The sequence below is a fragment of the Thunnus albacares genome, chromosome 22 (assembly GCF_914725855.1).
Source record: "Thunnus albacares chromosome 22, fThuAlb1.1, whole genome shotgun sequence".
NCBI classification, from domain to species: domain Eukaryota; kingdom Metazoa; phylum Chordata; class Actinopteri; order Scombriformes; family Scombridae; genus Thunnus; species Thunnus albacares.
Window position 1 is genome coordinate 14,631,295 of NC_058127.1, and position 16,655 is coordinate 14,647,949.

The 16,655-nt window shown below is 39.5% G+C and overlaps 1 protein-coding gene across 1 annotated transcript; it reads left to right on the forward strand.

Annotated features, from left to right (window-relative positions):
- The first annotated feature begins 675 nt into the window (after positions 1-675).
- Positions 676-15,949, forward strand: trmt44 (tRNA methyltransferase 44 homolog). Its single transcript, XM_044341779.1, has 11 exons — positions 676-1,274; positions 1,355-1,472; positions 2,121-2,340; positions 2,428-2,496; positions 2,881-2,988; positions 4,753-4,824; positions 5,931-6,037; positions 6,393-6,576; positions 7,726-8,074; positions 13,712-13,828; positions 15,268-15,949. The coding sequence occupies exons 1-11, from the start codon at positions 932-934 to the stop codon at positions 15,492-15,494; spliced, it is 1,914 nt and encodes a 637-aa protein (XP_044197714.1). The 5' UTR covers positions 676-931; the 3' UTR covers positions 15,495-15,949.
- The last annotated feature ends 706 nt before the right edge of the window (positions 15,950-16,655 follow it).

Below are 16,655 nucleotides of genomic sequence, written 5' to 3' on the forward strand. Positions count from 1 at the left end.
GCCTACTATCTTTTCTTTTCTTCTACGATAGTATGTAGGTATGTTTTGGATCATTAACTTGCTGCAGGATGAACCCCTGATCAACTGCTTGGCTCTGCTGGATGCTGTGGTTGAGGTCAAGGATTTGGTCCAGGTTGCCAGTCAGTCTGTGCAAGTCACCAACTTTGGATCCAGCAAAAGAGCTCCAGACCATCACACTTCCTCCTCTACGCTTTTACACAGACAGAGGGTTTGGAAGTAATCAACTAAAGCTCGGACACATGTAGGAACTGTTTGCATCAATTTTCAAGGCTTCATTTGCTTCCACTGCTACAGAAAAGCTATGAGCTGTTACCTATCACTACCTGGAAAATGCCTTTTTATAACTTTGAAATATACTTTTTTAAATTTTTAAATTTTTTTTTTTTTTTACCTTTGTACCATTTAAGGTTATTCACTGGACTTGAATTGCTTAAATTTAAAAAAAATTTCGTGTACTTATTGTAAACTTAATAAAGTTATAGAGAATCAGGTAATATTTATGACAACAACAGTTTTGTCCTGGTAAGAAAAAAAACCCCAACAATAGTGAAGAGCAGTAATAGAAATCTCATGTTTTCACTGAATTGAATTAAATCTACACAAAGAACACGAGCGCCCTCTTCTGTATAACGTCACATTTTCATGTGACGTCATTACGCTTATTTGTCGTCTGCTACGTCATCAGATGGAGACAATATTTTTCTACACTTTTACACAGTAATATTTGATTATAAAGCTAAACATTTGTTTTCTATGATAGGTTGTGAATTTGTAAAATTATTCGAGTTAATTTACAAAAAAGTTTTTATCATAGAGTGACAGTTTTCTTACATTTACGTTAAAAAAGCCACCCGGAAGACAGTTCACAGATAGTAAACACATGGCTCGTGTTTGTCTATGAGGCTTAATTATGCCAAAACTCTTCGATATAAAGTTTCCAGGAGGATGTAAGACTCTTCCCGAAGGTTTCTGGTCAGCTGTGGACGTGTGGGTGAAGAAACCTCATGTTGTAAACAAGCGTCTCTGCGGAGTTAAAGAGACAGAGAGTGAAGATGTGGACACAGAGGCTCTGAAGTTCCTGCTGGATGACCCTGATTCTGAACTCTCACATGATGTGTTGTCCTTCCTGACCTGCAGGGTTTCACCTGAGCAGACACACGAAAGGGAAAAACCCTGGTCCTCTAGTGTCAGGACGTTTATTCCTAAAGTAAACTGCTATGGGACAACTATGCATAAAGAGGTTGTACTCAAAGGTAAGAGCTGGACTTGAATGAAAGATTTGCTCTCTTACAAGATCAGTTTTCTGTTTTTTAAATTTATTTGTCTTCTCTAGACTTTGGCAGACAGCAAGTGACCTTTCTACCATTTGAAGAGGATGCAGAAGGGCAGGTGTCTCTTAAGAAGGGCAACATTTATCAGATCCAGCTGCTCCATCAGGACTATGAAGAATGGTGAGTCACTTCATGTCCATATTTTTTCCAACAAAGCCTGAATATTAAGTATCTGGAGGATAATATGACTCCATATGAGGACTGAATATTGTCTGGATGTTATAATGTTAATGAGAATAGCTTTGAGATGCTTTCAGACATATGTACACAGAAACAAATCTGACACAGGATCATCAGATTTCTTGTTTTGTTGTATTAAAGGAAAGGTTCACAATTTTTCAAGTTGGTCTTAAATCAACAGTCAGGTATCCATATGAACACTGGAAGAGGTTTTCCTCGCTGTAATCATTGCTCCTGTTGATACTGGACATTAAATGATCCCTTTTGTTTTAATACACTTGGAAAATTGTGAACCTGTCTTTTAACAATATTGTAAAATACAGCATATCAGGCTTTTTCAGGGACAAAATGATAAAGACCTGGACTTATTTCCATTGTTGTCCCTGTGATCTCACAGTCCACTATAGTTTATCAAGAAGGAAACAGACTTTGAATGTCAGACACTAAGAAATATTAGAAGATATGAACTAAAAACCTTGAAAATCAGAATCTGCTTTCACAACCTGATTCGCAGCCTGTAAGCTGCACCTAAAAATAAACATTTAAGTACAAAAACATTCAAGATGACTTTGCCATTTCTCTCCTCAGGTCCTTGGAACTGAACGTCCTGACTCCAGATGCGTGGTTCTCCGATGGCGTAGCCTACCCGAAGGTGCCGTGGCTGTCCGCAGATCTGCTGCCTAAACTGGTTCGCTGGGCCACCGAGTGCAAGAGCAGCGAGTTCAGGAGCACTTTGTCCCTGCTGCCGGTGGAGAAGTACAGCCTCATGTACCAGCAACTGAAGGAGAAGTACAAGGCGATGGTCAAGGTGGAGAGAGAGGACACTCTGAGGCTTGTCTCTGTTCTTTTATATTGTGGATGTTTTTATGTTTTTTCTCACTTTTCTGCTTTCTAGGTTTGGCCTGAGGTGACAGATCCTGAGAAGTTTGTCTATGAGGATGTTGCCATTGCTACATATCTCCTGGTGGGTTCACACTTGGATAGTATGTTATTTTAACACCAGATAATGTTTCTTTATTCCTAAAGTGTGCGTTAAAGAATAGTTTCTGTGCTCTCACTAAAAATGTGTGTGGCCAAATATACACATGTCTAAATGTGCATGTGAAGCTAATTTTTTTTATCATGTTGTCAGGTCATACAGTCAAAGCTGGGTCAATCAATTTCAGTGTGAAAAATTACTTTAACCCAGTGAATCAATGCATATGTCATGCTAGAGGTGAGTGAAAGGGTGTCAGCAGCAGCAGCAGCAGCAGCAGCAGGTGTTACAGTGTCTCAGTGACTCAGTGAGTTTTCCTAAATGATTGAAGGCTCTTCATCAGTATTTACTCTCTGTCCCTGTGTGCTGCAGGTGCTGTGGTCTGAGGAGCGAGCAGAGAAAGGTCTGACTGACAAACAGTCCTTTGTGGACTTGGGCTGTGGAAATGGCCTCCTGGTTCACATACTGACCAATGAAGGGGTGAGTTCAGTGTTGTCCTCTCTCTTCTAGAGGTGTTCAGTTCATAAACTGGTTACTGAAACTTTGACTGTCATCAAAGTCGACATCTGTGATAGAATGTTACTTCCTGGTTAAAAGGTTGCTGAAAGCCCACAAAAGCTGCACAAAACAATCATGATGTGATATTTCTGATCTGGCGATTTCTGACCTAACAGCCTTATAAACAGGGCTTATATGGATCTAGTTTTGTACTGAACTGAACATAAACAACAGACTGAAGTTAGAATCTGAGACTGAACTCAGAAGCAGTACCTTAATCTCATGGTGTTTTGAACATGGATATAATATTTAACTAATGTAAACCAGACAGTTGATGTGATTTCTTAAAAAAACAAACTACATACTGACTCAAATCAACATATCTTCAAAACTGTTCCATTCAACAAACTGATTCGTAAATTATGAATCTACTGTCTAATCTGGGGCGCAACTAAAGATTATTTTCATTATCGATTCATCTGACGATTATTTTCTGCATTAATCGATTTGTTGTTTTGTTTATAAAATTGTGAAAAATGTTAATCACTGTTTCCCAAAGACCAAGATGCAACATAAAATGTCCCAACCAGCAGTCCACAACCCAAAGATATACAGTTTATGATCATAGAGGACTAAAGAAACCAGAAATATTCACATTTAAGGTTCTGGAATCAGAGAAGTCTTAGAAGTGACTTAAAACTATTAATCAACTTATCAGAATTGTTGCAGGTTAATTTTCTGTCGATCAACTAATAGAATAATTTACTAATTGTTGCAGCTTTAGTCTAATCTATTCTTTGTTATATATTTTATATCTGTAGTAGAGCTCTTAGCTACCAGACTAACAGAATGAACAGTTTCACTAAAAAGTCAGTAAAAACAATTTGACAAATGGGTCACTTAAAGCTGCACTAATTAATATTTTCATATTAACACTGGTTCAAGTGACCACATGCAATATAAAAGGTGTCACTTGTATTGATGAACCCACAGAGAATTATCACCCTCAGCTCTAGAGAGCATCTTTTAGCATCTTTCAGCTCATTGTTTTGGTTCACTTTCACTGCTGTTATCAGTTTTATTAGCACTAAGTAGCTATTTTCAGCTAAACACACTGTACTCTACCTGCTCAGCACCACACAGCAGATAGTTTAAGTGAGTGGTTAGCTGGTGAAAGAGCATTTATGCTAAAGAGCGAGTTATTTCCCTCCCCCAAAGCAGAACCTGAATGACAGTACGTATTTGACCTTCACGCCTCTTCTGCTAGATGTGTAAATAGATGACGGTTTACTAACAACTTTATGAGGTCATATTATATCAAATGTGTGATTTTCAGCATGTTGTGGAAATTCTGCCCCCAACTGGCCAAAATACTGTTAAACTTTGATAGTTTATAAAGCTTAGAAACTTATATAAACCTGCATTCACCAGATTTTTAAAAAATCAAGTGATAAATGTTCCATGTTTACATCCAGATAAACTGCCTCTGTTAAAGACTGGCCCCTTAAAGCCAGAAATCTTTCAATCAGCAAAATCCTCACATGCAGCTTAATCAATGACACGGAGCTGGTGAAGGCAATTCATGTCTCTGAATGTATGAAATCTACCAGCACCGTGTCGCCTTAATAACCAAACAAAAACTGGGTCAGGTGTAAACTGAAATTACACACACAGAGAGAAAGTGTCAGAGTGTGAACGTGGCTGAGAGCGATTAGCCGCTGACCGTCATGCCATCTTGTGTTGCAGCACCCTGGAAAGGGCATCGACGTTCGGAAGAGGAAGATCTGGGACATGTACGGCCCCCAGACTCTGCTGGAGGTGAGCGTGAAGAAGGCGGCTCCATTATAAACACGTTCAAGTTTTTAATTGCTGTTATTATCTTTTCACATGAAACTGGGAATTCATATCACACGCTGTAGGTGTTGTTTCAGCTCCCCCTCACTGCTGCTGCTGCTGCTGCTGCTGCTGCTGCTGCTTTGTGCTCTGATTAAATGGAAGTTATTTTTCACTTTAAAACTGGTCAAACTATTATAACTATTCTTCTGTTAGTGTGTGAGAGATGCATGTTTTTGTGTAAAAGCACAAAACGTGAATAGATTTCAAACACTGAAGATTAAATTAGAGTTGCAGGATGACTTTTTTGTCTCACTCAGACATGCTTATTTTCCTGTACTTTACCTTTTAAAAATCAACCATTTAACACTCAAAATGCAAGAAATAATGTCAGTTAATGATAGTTATTTAACAGGAATAAAGCACTGACATTTTTACTCTGTTATTACATGGAACAGGCATTACTATGCTAAAAGGAAAAAGGACACACTCCCCCCCCAAAAAAGCAAAGCACTACCACACAACGGGATTAAGCTGAAAATGCATGTAAACACACACAGATTTGCAAGGAAAGCTGCCCTAAAAACTCTTCACTTTCCTGTCTGCCTCCTGGCCTCAGTCCTTCATTTGACAAGCTGCTGACAGCCTCCATCTCAGGTCATCTATTATTGACTGATTTTGGCAGAGAGGACGAGGCAGACCAATCTTTCTGGGGTGCAGCACTCCGTCCTAAACCTTCATTTCTGAACCTCACAAGCTTTAATACTCAACCTACATCATTTGTGATGTTGGTGGTGGCCTCTTTTTTTTTTTAAACGAGCTGAATATGAAAGGATTAGCGAGGATTGTGTTGTTTTGATCATTTAAAAGTCATTGTATTGTCAAGAAAAAGCTGTTTCTGAGTACATCAACTAATGACCAACAACTGTAACACATTGGCAGGTGTTCTGTGACATATTATTACGTGTAAGACTTTTACATGTTGCTGGTATATCAGACAATTTCCAATAAGAGATTCAGAATCAAATCATACCGCTGCACTTCTTCCCTGCTCTAAGTAGCTCTTGTGCTTTTTGGGTCTGCTATTTCAGGAAAAGGCAATTACTCCCAGTGAGAGCTTCTTATTCCCGGGTACCAACTGGCTGATTGGGAACCACTCGGACGAGCTCACACCGTGGATCCCCGTTATAGCATCCAGGCGAGTCATCAGCAGACACAATCTCACTCAGCGGCTCAAGTGCCAGCTGATCTCTCCAATTAGGAATAACATTATGGGTAGAGGGAGGATGTGTGAATGTGTGTGCGTGTTTGTGTCTGTGCATGTCAGCGCAGAAGTGTGTGTTTTCTAAGGCGACCACCTGATGGCGATGTTGAGCCTTTATCTGTTACCACTGATAATTATCTGGTGTAATGGTTTGTTTCTTCCTGTCTGCTGAGATGAACAATTCTCAAACTTCACCAAACTTAAATGGACAAGTTATTAAAACCAGGTTGAGTGCATGAACACATGATAGTGATCACTGTGAAGAATTAGTCTCTTGCTCTCACTGCAGGTCATCTTACTCCTGCCGGTACTTCGTCCTACCCTGCTGTTTCTTTGACTTCTATGGAAAATACCAGAGACGGCAGTGTAAGAAGTCTCAGTATAAGGAATACATCGACTTCATCACTGAGGTCAGCCAAGTCAGCGGCTTCAACACCGAAGAAGACTGCCTGAGAATACCGTCCACCAAACGGGTAGGCTCACAAAATCCAGAGGCAAAAAATCAACTCGATGGAGTATGTGTTTGATTTCAGATTATGTGATACAGTGCACTTTTACAAAGACTGAATGGAGCTCATTTTAATCTATACTCCTAAACATGTTACTGAGTTTTAGTTAAGTCATTTCCAGCTGCTTACTTCGTCCATAAAAATAGGAAAATACTGAGAAGTCTGTTTAATGTCCACATGGCGTAGTGGTCTAAAGCACATACTATGTAATGTCATTTGTCTGTCTTTCTTTACTATGTCTTTGTAACAAAGCAGACATAGGATTAATATTTTTTCTTTTAAGGGTGCAATAGATGACATTCATCCCCGCTAGATGTCAGCAAAAAACTATTTGCTATGTAAAGATATAGTGGAGTAATGGCGTCCTGAGCAGAGAATGAAGTCACACTCCCTCTGTGTGTTGTTTTCCGAGCTTCTCCGTTCTTTGTTTTTTGATAGCCGGTCCAGCTGTTTGTACATGTTAGTGCATGTGAGTCCCTCTGTGTCCTCCCTTGTACGTTTTCAACATGGCAGCTGGGTCACAAACTTTCTCACATTGCAGCTAAACAGTACACTAAAATATGTTTCTGAAAACATCTGAGGGGAGAAATAAGCAATGCAGTAACAGAATCTTGAGCCGTATTTTATCAGCACCGTCTAGTTTGACAGTTTTATCTGACTTTCGTGAGCTGTTGGTTCAGGGGCCGCTTTCTCTTGTTTTTTCAACTATATTGAGTAAACAACATGCACATTTGTTTTGTTCTGAAATGCTGGTGTGTATATTGTACCTTTTTAAAATAAGAGAGTCTTGTAATATTTTTGTGTAAAATGATCATAAAATGGATTCCTGTCCTTCAAACAAGCACAGCTGTGCATCCCTGCCTTTTCTCCACCTGATCCTTGTTTAGTATAGACATAGTAAATCAGATCTTGTTTCATAGCTGATAGCCATTAATGGCTTCAATACACATTGACACATAAAAAGAACAAGCTAGTATTAACTGGGCTTTTAATGTACAGGGATCAATCATAAGCAGTTTATACATACATTGGAAAATGAGCGTTTCTGGTTTTACAGTTTCAGGCCACAGCACCCACGGGAGATGTCTTGACATTCAGCTCTTCCTCTTGCAGGTGTGTTTGGTAGGAAAGTCGAGAAGCTACCAGGCGTCTGATGAGGCCCAGGCGGAGCACAGAAGAGCTTGTTACATTCAGAGCCGCCAGACTGTCTCAGGGGTCACAGTTCAAGGGTCAGACATCAGAAATGACAGAGACTGTTGCCACGGGAATACAGAAACCAACAGGACCCCCGGGAACAGCTGGGGAGCCGGGTTCCAGCCCCGAGACAAGGTTGAAGTGGTTCGAAACTGCGCTGCTCTCCCACGGGACTTTGTTGACGGCATTGTCCTGCAGGTCGCTAATGTCCTTCTGGGAATGACTGTGGATGACGGCGGGGGGTTGTCCACCGACTGGAACCGAGGAGGTAACAGCCACAAAACATCCGAGATAAACAAACAAATCACACAAATCTCCCTGGACGTGAGCTGCTACTGAAGTGAAGAACAGGTTCAAATTAAATTCAGGGTAGGACGCATCATCTGTGATGTTTAGTCATCCAGTCTTATTATTCTGCACTTTAGGGGTTTCTGAATTCATTACTTTGTAATATTATCTGTTGCAGGGCAGCCATACTGGTTTAAAGCTTTCAGGCTGTCTTGCAAACTGGACAACAGATAGAAATGTTGCAATTCTTTCGTTTTATGTCTTTTAAGGGTGATTATTTCACCCCTAAAATCAATACCTTAGAACAAATCAAAAGAAATCCAATCTACCCAAAAAAATACATTCTTTCAACTTTCATTTTAACTTGGATAGATTGTTTAAGACTTTATTTTGACTATTTACAGCCCATAGCAGATAGGAAATAAATGAATCTCTGGTTTGCTAGGTGTCTGTCCTTCTCCTATTAATATTTATATTGAAATGTACATTGAAATAAAAACATTTTAACTTAAAACGTCTGATTTAAAGGTAGCTAGCCATGAATTTCACCAAAGTCAAAACCTGAGACGCAGCCACTGACATTCGCTAAGCTAGCTACCCTTAGCAAGTTTAGCTATTATTTTTTTTATTATTTTCTTCTCCATCATGGTTGGATTTAGCAGCTGCCTCACTTACTTATGTGGAATAACTAATTGAATTATTATATCAGTTCATCAAAATAACTATTTTTTATTTACAGGTAGGGAAGTAATCAATTTAGCTTCAGGTACGGATAGCCGTGGCTATCTCGCTCGCTTGCTTTCATTTGATATTTTGCTAGCTCTCTTGTTTTAGCTGTCCAGACTCACAGATTACTACGTCAGACTGCAATTTGGTTTGATTTTCAGCTCTGTTTGTACTTACTGCAAATTTAAAAAGCAGTTTTCACAAAAGTTATACATTTCTATGGCATAATATCTCCTTTTACACGGCAAAACAGATGTCATAAAGTCCGATACAGGTCTCAACGGTATAGCTTGACATATTAGGGGAAAAAAGCTTTTTCGCTTTAGGGATGTCACTCTCATATCTGTCTGTTAGTTAAATGTACGACTACAACCGGTTAGTTTAGCTTAGCAAAAAGACTAGGAACAGGGGGAAACAACTAGCCTGGCTCTGACCACCGTTTGTTGATGTTGTTTTTACACTTCAACAAATGATACAGTAACGCGTTGATTCGTGAACTTTAGAGGTGCTGGTAGCTGGATTTTGTTAGCTTCAGACAGAGCCACATATGATGATCTTCTCATCTATTTCTCTGCAATAAAGCAATTAAGTGTATTTCTCACAACGTCAAACTATTCCATTAACTCAGTTTTGACGAATATGTAGTTTCCACGTTCTGAACATCTCTAAAACAACGCGGATGAATCACTTCTTCACAACTTCTCGCAACTTCTGCGGTCTCAACCTCTCATTTGATCCCCCCTCCGTCACTTGCATTCAACCCCCCGCCCCCCCCCTCTCTCGTCACCACCCTGTCCCCTCTCTGCGCCAGCATCGCGCGCAAACACACACTGTTTCCCTCACACACCACCCACGCATCACCTTTGTCGACTCCTCTGCACCCCTGCTGCCACACAGACACCAACGATATGAATGAGATAAGGAGATAAGGACTACTATGATTAAAACAGAAAATTCTCTGTCAGGATGTCAGTGCTGAAATTAGAGGATGAAAATATGAGGGAGAGGCAATAAAGGGAGACTGTAACTCTGTATAGAGATGACTGGATGAATAATGCACTACCAGCTATGATTTATGCATGAGAATGCGTTTGTATTGAGTTATTCCTACCAGTTATCTGCTGTGTAAGAACAAAGCGTAAAGTCAGGGTGAGACAGCATATACTGAATATGTCCAGAAGGCCTCAGAGTCATTGAAAGGGCGTTGAGATTACATTTCTTTTCATTTTAAACATATTTTCAAAGAGTGTGAGGATTATTTATATTTTAATCTATCAATTTTTTATGTTTAGTGATGGATCCCTGGTTGTATAGCTTCCTGGTTAAGATGTAAGTCCAAATTCCTGAGCTCATAGTCCTCACTTTTGATCTCTTATTAGATTTTTAAACATTTCTCAGGAACAGGAACAACCTGCAATGTTGTAGTTTTGTCTATTATTTGTCCAAACAAATATTTGGTGTTGGGTATGTGACACAATACTCAACACCACAAGTGACAAATTGAAGCTTTAACAAAACACAAACTGTCTATCCTAAAAAAATCCTGATTTCTTTGGGTGTGTGTGAAATCATGTTGTCTAGGGCTGAGTATATTTTACCTAAACACATAACATTTTTTGATTTAACACTAATGAATTTAGAAGTTTGGCATATTCTACAGAAGGTGTGTTTATATTTCCCAAGTTAAGGTATAAGGGGAAAAATATTGTTGTGGTATTGGTACCGAAATACTTCCAGTCCTACTGCTGCCACATTGTTTGGTATCTGAGCGCTGAAGTTAAAATACTCAATTTATATATATATCTCTCTGACGTTTTGAGAAGATAAGGTGTGAACGTGTGAGGCCAGCTCCTGTTGGTTTGAGTGGAGTTATTAATTCATGCATGCTGTACTGCTGACTGGGCTCATGTGCTTACGTAATCATGCTGAGAGAGAAAGTCTGTGTGCATCTGTACATCTCCAAGACTAAACCACAAATCCGTATATTTAATCGGTAATCAGTGTTTTTGCAAAAGACAGAGATACAGTAGGTCTAAAATTCACACCGTATTGATGTAAAATGTTCTTTGCACTGTGTTGGTGTGCTGCTATGTGCTGTAGAAACAGGCAGTACTGTAGGTGAGAGTCGGTACAGCATGTTATTAACTGTTTGGTGCCCGCAGAGCACCTTTCCCCCAGTTGAGTAGGCTCACAATCCTCCAGAAGGCCCAGCAGAATCATCATCCACACCAACACTGCTCACTATACCTTGCTCTCTAATATAGAGCTGCAGCGATTAGTCGATTAATCGATAAGTTGACCAATAGAAAACTATTTTAATGAATGGTTGGTTTGGTTATTTTTAAGCTAAAAAAGCCAAATATTTGCTGGTTGCAGCTTCTCATATGTGCTTTTCTTTGTCTTACATGATAATAAACTGAATATTTTTGGGTTTTGGACTGTTGGTCGGACATTTGAAGACGTCAGCTTGGGCTGCGGGAAATTATAAATAATATTTTATAGACAAACTGATTAATTGAGAAAATAATCTGCGGATTAATTGATAATGAAAATAACAGTTAGTTGCAGCCCTACTCTGATATTATCCCCATAAATACAGATCTTGTTTATATAATCTTTATTATTCAGCCTCTGGTTAAGCTGTGATACTGTGATAATATCTAAATATTCTCTGTTACCACGAGTTTTATTATTAGGACCATAGTTCTTTTAATTATTGATTTAAAGATTCATTATTTAGTCTATAACATGTCAGGAAAAAGGTGAAATATGTGCATCACAGTTTCTCCAAGATCAAGTTGACATATTCAAATAGCCTGTTTTATTGAACCAACCCCAAAGATATTGATTTTTCTGTTATAGAAGACTATGAAAATCTGCAAGTATTAACACTTGAGAAGCTGGTACAAGTAGAATTTTTGCATCATTATTATTTTTATTATTATTTTTTTAATCAGTGGGATACTGCACTAATTCCCGTCATTTTGGCGTATGACTCTTCATAGCCAAGCAAAACGTTCTCATCACAGGTGTCATATGTGTGAGTAGTTTAATCAAAGAGCTATGTCACCTTCTCACACTTGTTTCATTTTAGTAGTTTTTAGAGGCCTGAAAAGATAAAACTCTCCAATATTTCACAGGTAAAGGTGCAAAGATTTGAGAAAAGTCAGAAAATATAGTATGGTTGTATTTTTCTTCTCATTTTCTAACTTGTTAATCATCTTCTGACCTTTTTGGGAGGTCCTGACCTCCAGTTTGTACTCGTGACAAGTTTTATTCAACAACAAAATAGTAACATGAATAATCTTGTAATACAGCTGTGCTCTTGATAATCGAAAAGGATCCTTTCAAAAAAGCTTTATCCACCACTCAGCAATTTCAGCGCTAATTATTCTCCACTCAGCCTGATTCTGAATTGGCTTAAGCAGCAAAAACAATCCACAGCAACAAGCAATCAATCGCCGGCCATCTTTTACACGGGGGGGGGGGGCACGTCCAACCTTAAACAAGTTCAACTGGACGTCAAGCTGAGCCATTAACAACAGTCTACGCCCTGGTCTTAGTCCAAGCAGAATCTGGCTACTCCGTCAATACCGACTTTCTTCCATTAATCCTCATTAACATTGTAGGCAGTAAAGGGCAGCTCTAAACGGTGTATTGATATTATATTAAAGCCTGGAGCTCCCTGGCGTCTGGGCTTTAGGACGGCAGTCTGCCCAGTTTCACACTCTGCTGCGCAGGACTGTGTTTGGCTCTGCGAGTGTCTGTGAATGTGGGAGTGTGTTGCATATTTTACAGATTAACTCAGCAATTTGACCGTCTAAATTTAGGGCGTATTTGGGTGGACAGTATGTTTCTGAAGGATTTCAGTAGCAGAAAAACAAGTTTTAGAGAGAAGAAAGCCATCATGGCTGTAAACGGATGCTCTGGTATGTGGTTTAGAGTTATAACAAACCCAAATATTAGCTTTAAAACAGTACATCTATGACCAACTGACCTCGGATCAGAGGCAATATATTTTCAATAATCACTACAGGGATTGTCTGGAGTACCACCACAAATATGTCGTCAAGTATGCCGAAGGTGTTGCAGAGCAGTCATGTTTTAACATGTAAATGAAAACAAAAAGCTGCCTGAATTGAATTATTTAATAATTTTACATTATTGACTGGAACATCTCATTAAGATGTTTGCAGATTTGGGTCAAACATTGTTACGAAACAGCACGAGGAGTATTAGAAATCCTGCGGTGTGGTCCTCTCCAATATGTCAGAGAAAAGAGGAGGAAGATTGTCATTTGTACAAACCAAATGTCAGCCGTGATTGAATTCCCTTCTGGGGAGAAAAAGGGCAAGCCAGAAATACTGAAATTCTTATGAAAAGGAGCCCGAAGGCGGGTTGCTGTGAACACGAAGGGGCATGTCATTTATTTGCTTACAGTTTCCTTTCATGGAGTTGTTTTATATGAGAACTCGTAGCAGGGACTTCTGTGTGTTTCACGTCCCCTTTCTCCTTTTTTGCTCTTTGGTATCTAAAATTACTGTCCCAGTGGGGGAGTGACAACAATGACTCACGCTCTCAAATGGCCGGTGGGAGATGCGACGGTGAAATGCATGCTGGTCGCTCTGACAGCTCGTTGGAGCAGCTCTAATTGAGCACACTTCACGGCCCTGACTAACACTGAAAGACAGTGACAGAGGTGGTTTTTTTTTTTCCTCTCTGTAAAATCTCTCAAAACAACTGCCCACTTCGAGTCAATCAGCTGCATCGGACGCTTCTTTCTTTGAAGAAGTAGTCTCGGATAAAAATGATTTAATAAAATATATTGATGAATGCCACATCCTCCTTCTGCTTCTTTTGTCACTTTCCTCCCCTCCTCCCTCCTCCTCAGGCAGCCTTTCTGTGAGTGAGGTCGCTGGGCTGTTGGAGCAGGAGACCCTACAGCTCCTGAAGAAGGAGTGCGGAGGCCTTCAGACGCTTCTCAAGAACAACCATCAAGTCTTCAGAGGTAGCTGAACTACACGTGTCTCTACATCCTCACAGCTAGTCCACATGATATTGGAGAAAAATATGTATTTTTCCAGTGTAGTCATGTGTAACTATTTCTGCTATTAGTACACTGAAGCCTTTATTCATACTTGATTTCCACTATTTGTATTAAATTGATACTAATGACAGTTGAAGTGGAAGATTTTTTTTTTACCACAGTAAATTCCCATTGGAAAGTTTCTTTTAATGATGTCCTCAATGCTCATAAAAACACAGGAGTCTATTTTAACACTACAGTAGCTTTATGGTATGGCTGTCGATTTTAATATTTTTTAAATAATTTTCTTTGTTTCTTAGAAGTACTGTTACTTTCTGTCAGTTGGTATGACTCCAAATACTACAATACTCATCAGCCACAGCTGTTGTTGCTATGGAGAGGAAGCCAGCTGCATGCTGAATGAGCTGTAGCAATTGGAGAACGCTAAGTTGTTGCAATTTTGGAACAAAACACGGTGCCAAAGTTGATGAATTCGTACAAAACTGTTTAATCTTCTGCTTGACGTTAACAGCATTTTAAGCGTGTTGATTGCATGTTTACTTTTGAAATGCTCCTTGAGAGTCATAAATAACTATATTATGCACATTTCCAGGTCTGTGGGGCTCTACTGGAATATCTTTACATGATTTACAGTTCAAAAATTTTCTAAACTCATACTGACCCTTCACACAGCCCCTCAGTTCAGCCTCTGTCTGAAACAGGTCGTTTTAGCTCCTGTCTCTTTAAGGACCCTCTTCTGAGCCCACTATGTTCTGATTGGTCAGCTTTTGGAAGCTTTCCCTCGGGAGACTTCTAGCTACGTCAACAAATGATGCAACAAACCACAGTATTCCACAGATTTTGCTACTTTTTCTCGTTTTTTACTTGAGATGTCACCTTCTCAAATACATCCGTACGTGTTTGAGCCGAAATCCGATCCGAAATATGAGTGATCAACGCAAACAACACATGGAAAAACCTTAGCAACAACCTTAGCAACAAAGGCTACTCGTGGGGAGCATTTCTACCTACATTAACCTCAAGTTGTGGAACTTTGAACATGTTTAATATAAACATTCAACATCATAACAGTATATAAATAACAAAAAAATCAGAAAAAATACAATATGTCCCCTTTAAATTTTTATATACGCAAGCTTTTTATCTTTGACTTTTTACCAATGAACCAGATATTTTCCAAAACAGTTGCTCATATTTTGCACCCCCATCCAAGTATTAGAAAAGCTCCAACTGTCAGTTTGTTTACTTGTTTGATTGTTTGTGCTACTGGGAAAATAATATATGGATCTAATGCATTACTTTAACCCTGGATGTCTGAAATAACTCGTCCCAGCTGACAACGCTATAGGAACACTTTGACTCTGACTAATGAGGTCTCCCTGTCGTGTCTTGTCTCTCAGTGGAAGGAGGGAGGGTGTATATAAGAGACTGGCGGGACAGGAAGTCCTCCAGGGCGGATGCCAAGAGGAAGCCCGTTTCCCCTGGTGCCCTAAAAACCCGACCCTGCTGGTTTCACGACCACCACCCTCAGGGCTGCCCCCTGCAGGCCGAACACTGCGCATTCGCTCATGGACCCGAAGACCTCCGACCCTCAACCAGACCTCTGAAGAAGATCAAGAATGAATGATTGTGTTATTCTGCTTGAACTTTTTTATTTGGACATTTCACTTGAATGAACAGTATTTGGCTGATTTTTAAAGTGGCGCAGTCAGTCAGAAACTACTTTTCTAATGATTAGTATTCACTCCATCAAGGGATGAACCTGCTGCGAGAAGAGGAGGAAGTTAAGCAGTTTTATTGATGCAATGTTACATCATTTCTGGGAACTGAGGTCTTCAAAATTCATAGTGTCCTCTTTCTTCTGTGTGCAGCTGCCAAAATGTGAAGCTTCCTGCAGCTTTAGGTTTCCCTGTTGGAGTTCGCTGACACCTCTGGGTTGCAGTATGTTATCTGCTGAAATGCAATTTCAAAGGATACTTTCGTCTTTCTTTTTATTTATTTAAGAAGTGGACTCTTGTAAAGCCCAGTTCTTTGTAAAGCCAATTGTTACTTACTGTATATTAAAGTGCATTTCAAGCCACAGCATGTATATTTATTTTAAGATCATGAAGTTTTGCTGAGCACTCAAAGTATTTTTCCTACAGTAAAACTTTAAAAGCTTCTGTACATGTGCAATATTTTAGCTCTTCACTAAGTTAGTTCATTCACCTCAGACAGGTACTTTGAGGTTCAGAGACAGGGCGGTGGATAAAGACCGGACAGCGTTTGAACAAAGTAAATGTTAGCAGTATGAATTATTTGTTGGCAGGAGTTGAGGGGTGAGCTGCATGCCGTCCCCTCTGGACTGGTGCTCACTGCTGTGTCTCTCTAGCAGTTTGCCATCACCCTGTGGCTCAAATGTCAAAGACAGTAGGGCTCACTCAGGGACTGCAGTTGGGCGATGAGAAGAGCCTCCTCGGGGGTTTGTTTGCTTATGTGGTTGACAATAATCACACAATTGATGCAATAAAGCATAAAGACAATTTCAGTCCTTTCAAATTTGCACCCCTATAAAGCTACACACTAATTTACATCATTTTCATGTGATCTACCTCTCTCTTCCCTTCTGTATAAAATATTCAGTTTGATTAACAATACTGTGTGTGGTTGACTGACAATTAATTATAGGAGTTCTTGAGTTTAGCAGAATTCAAAACCTTTTTGTCTCTCTGCTATTTGGAGACACTAATATGCAAAGTTGACTCCTGCAATTTAAAGGATTTTTTTTCACCCAAATTACAAGAAAACG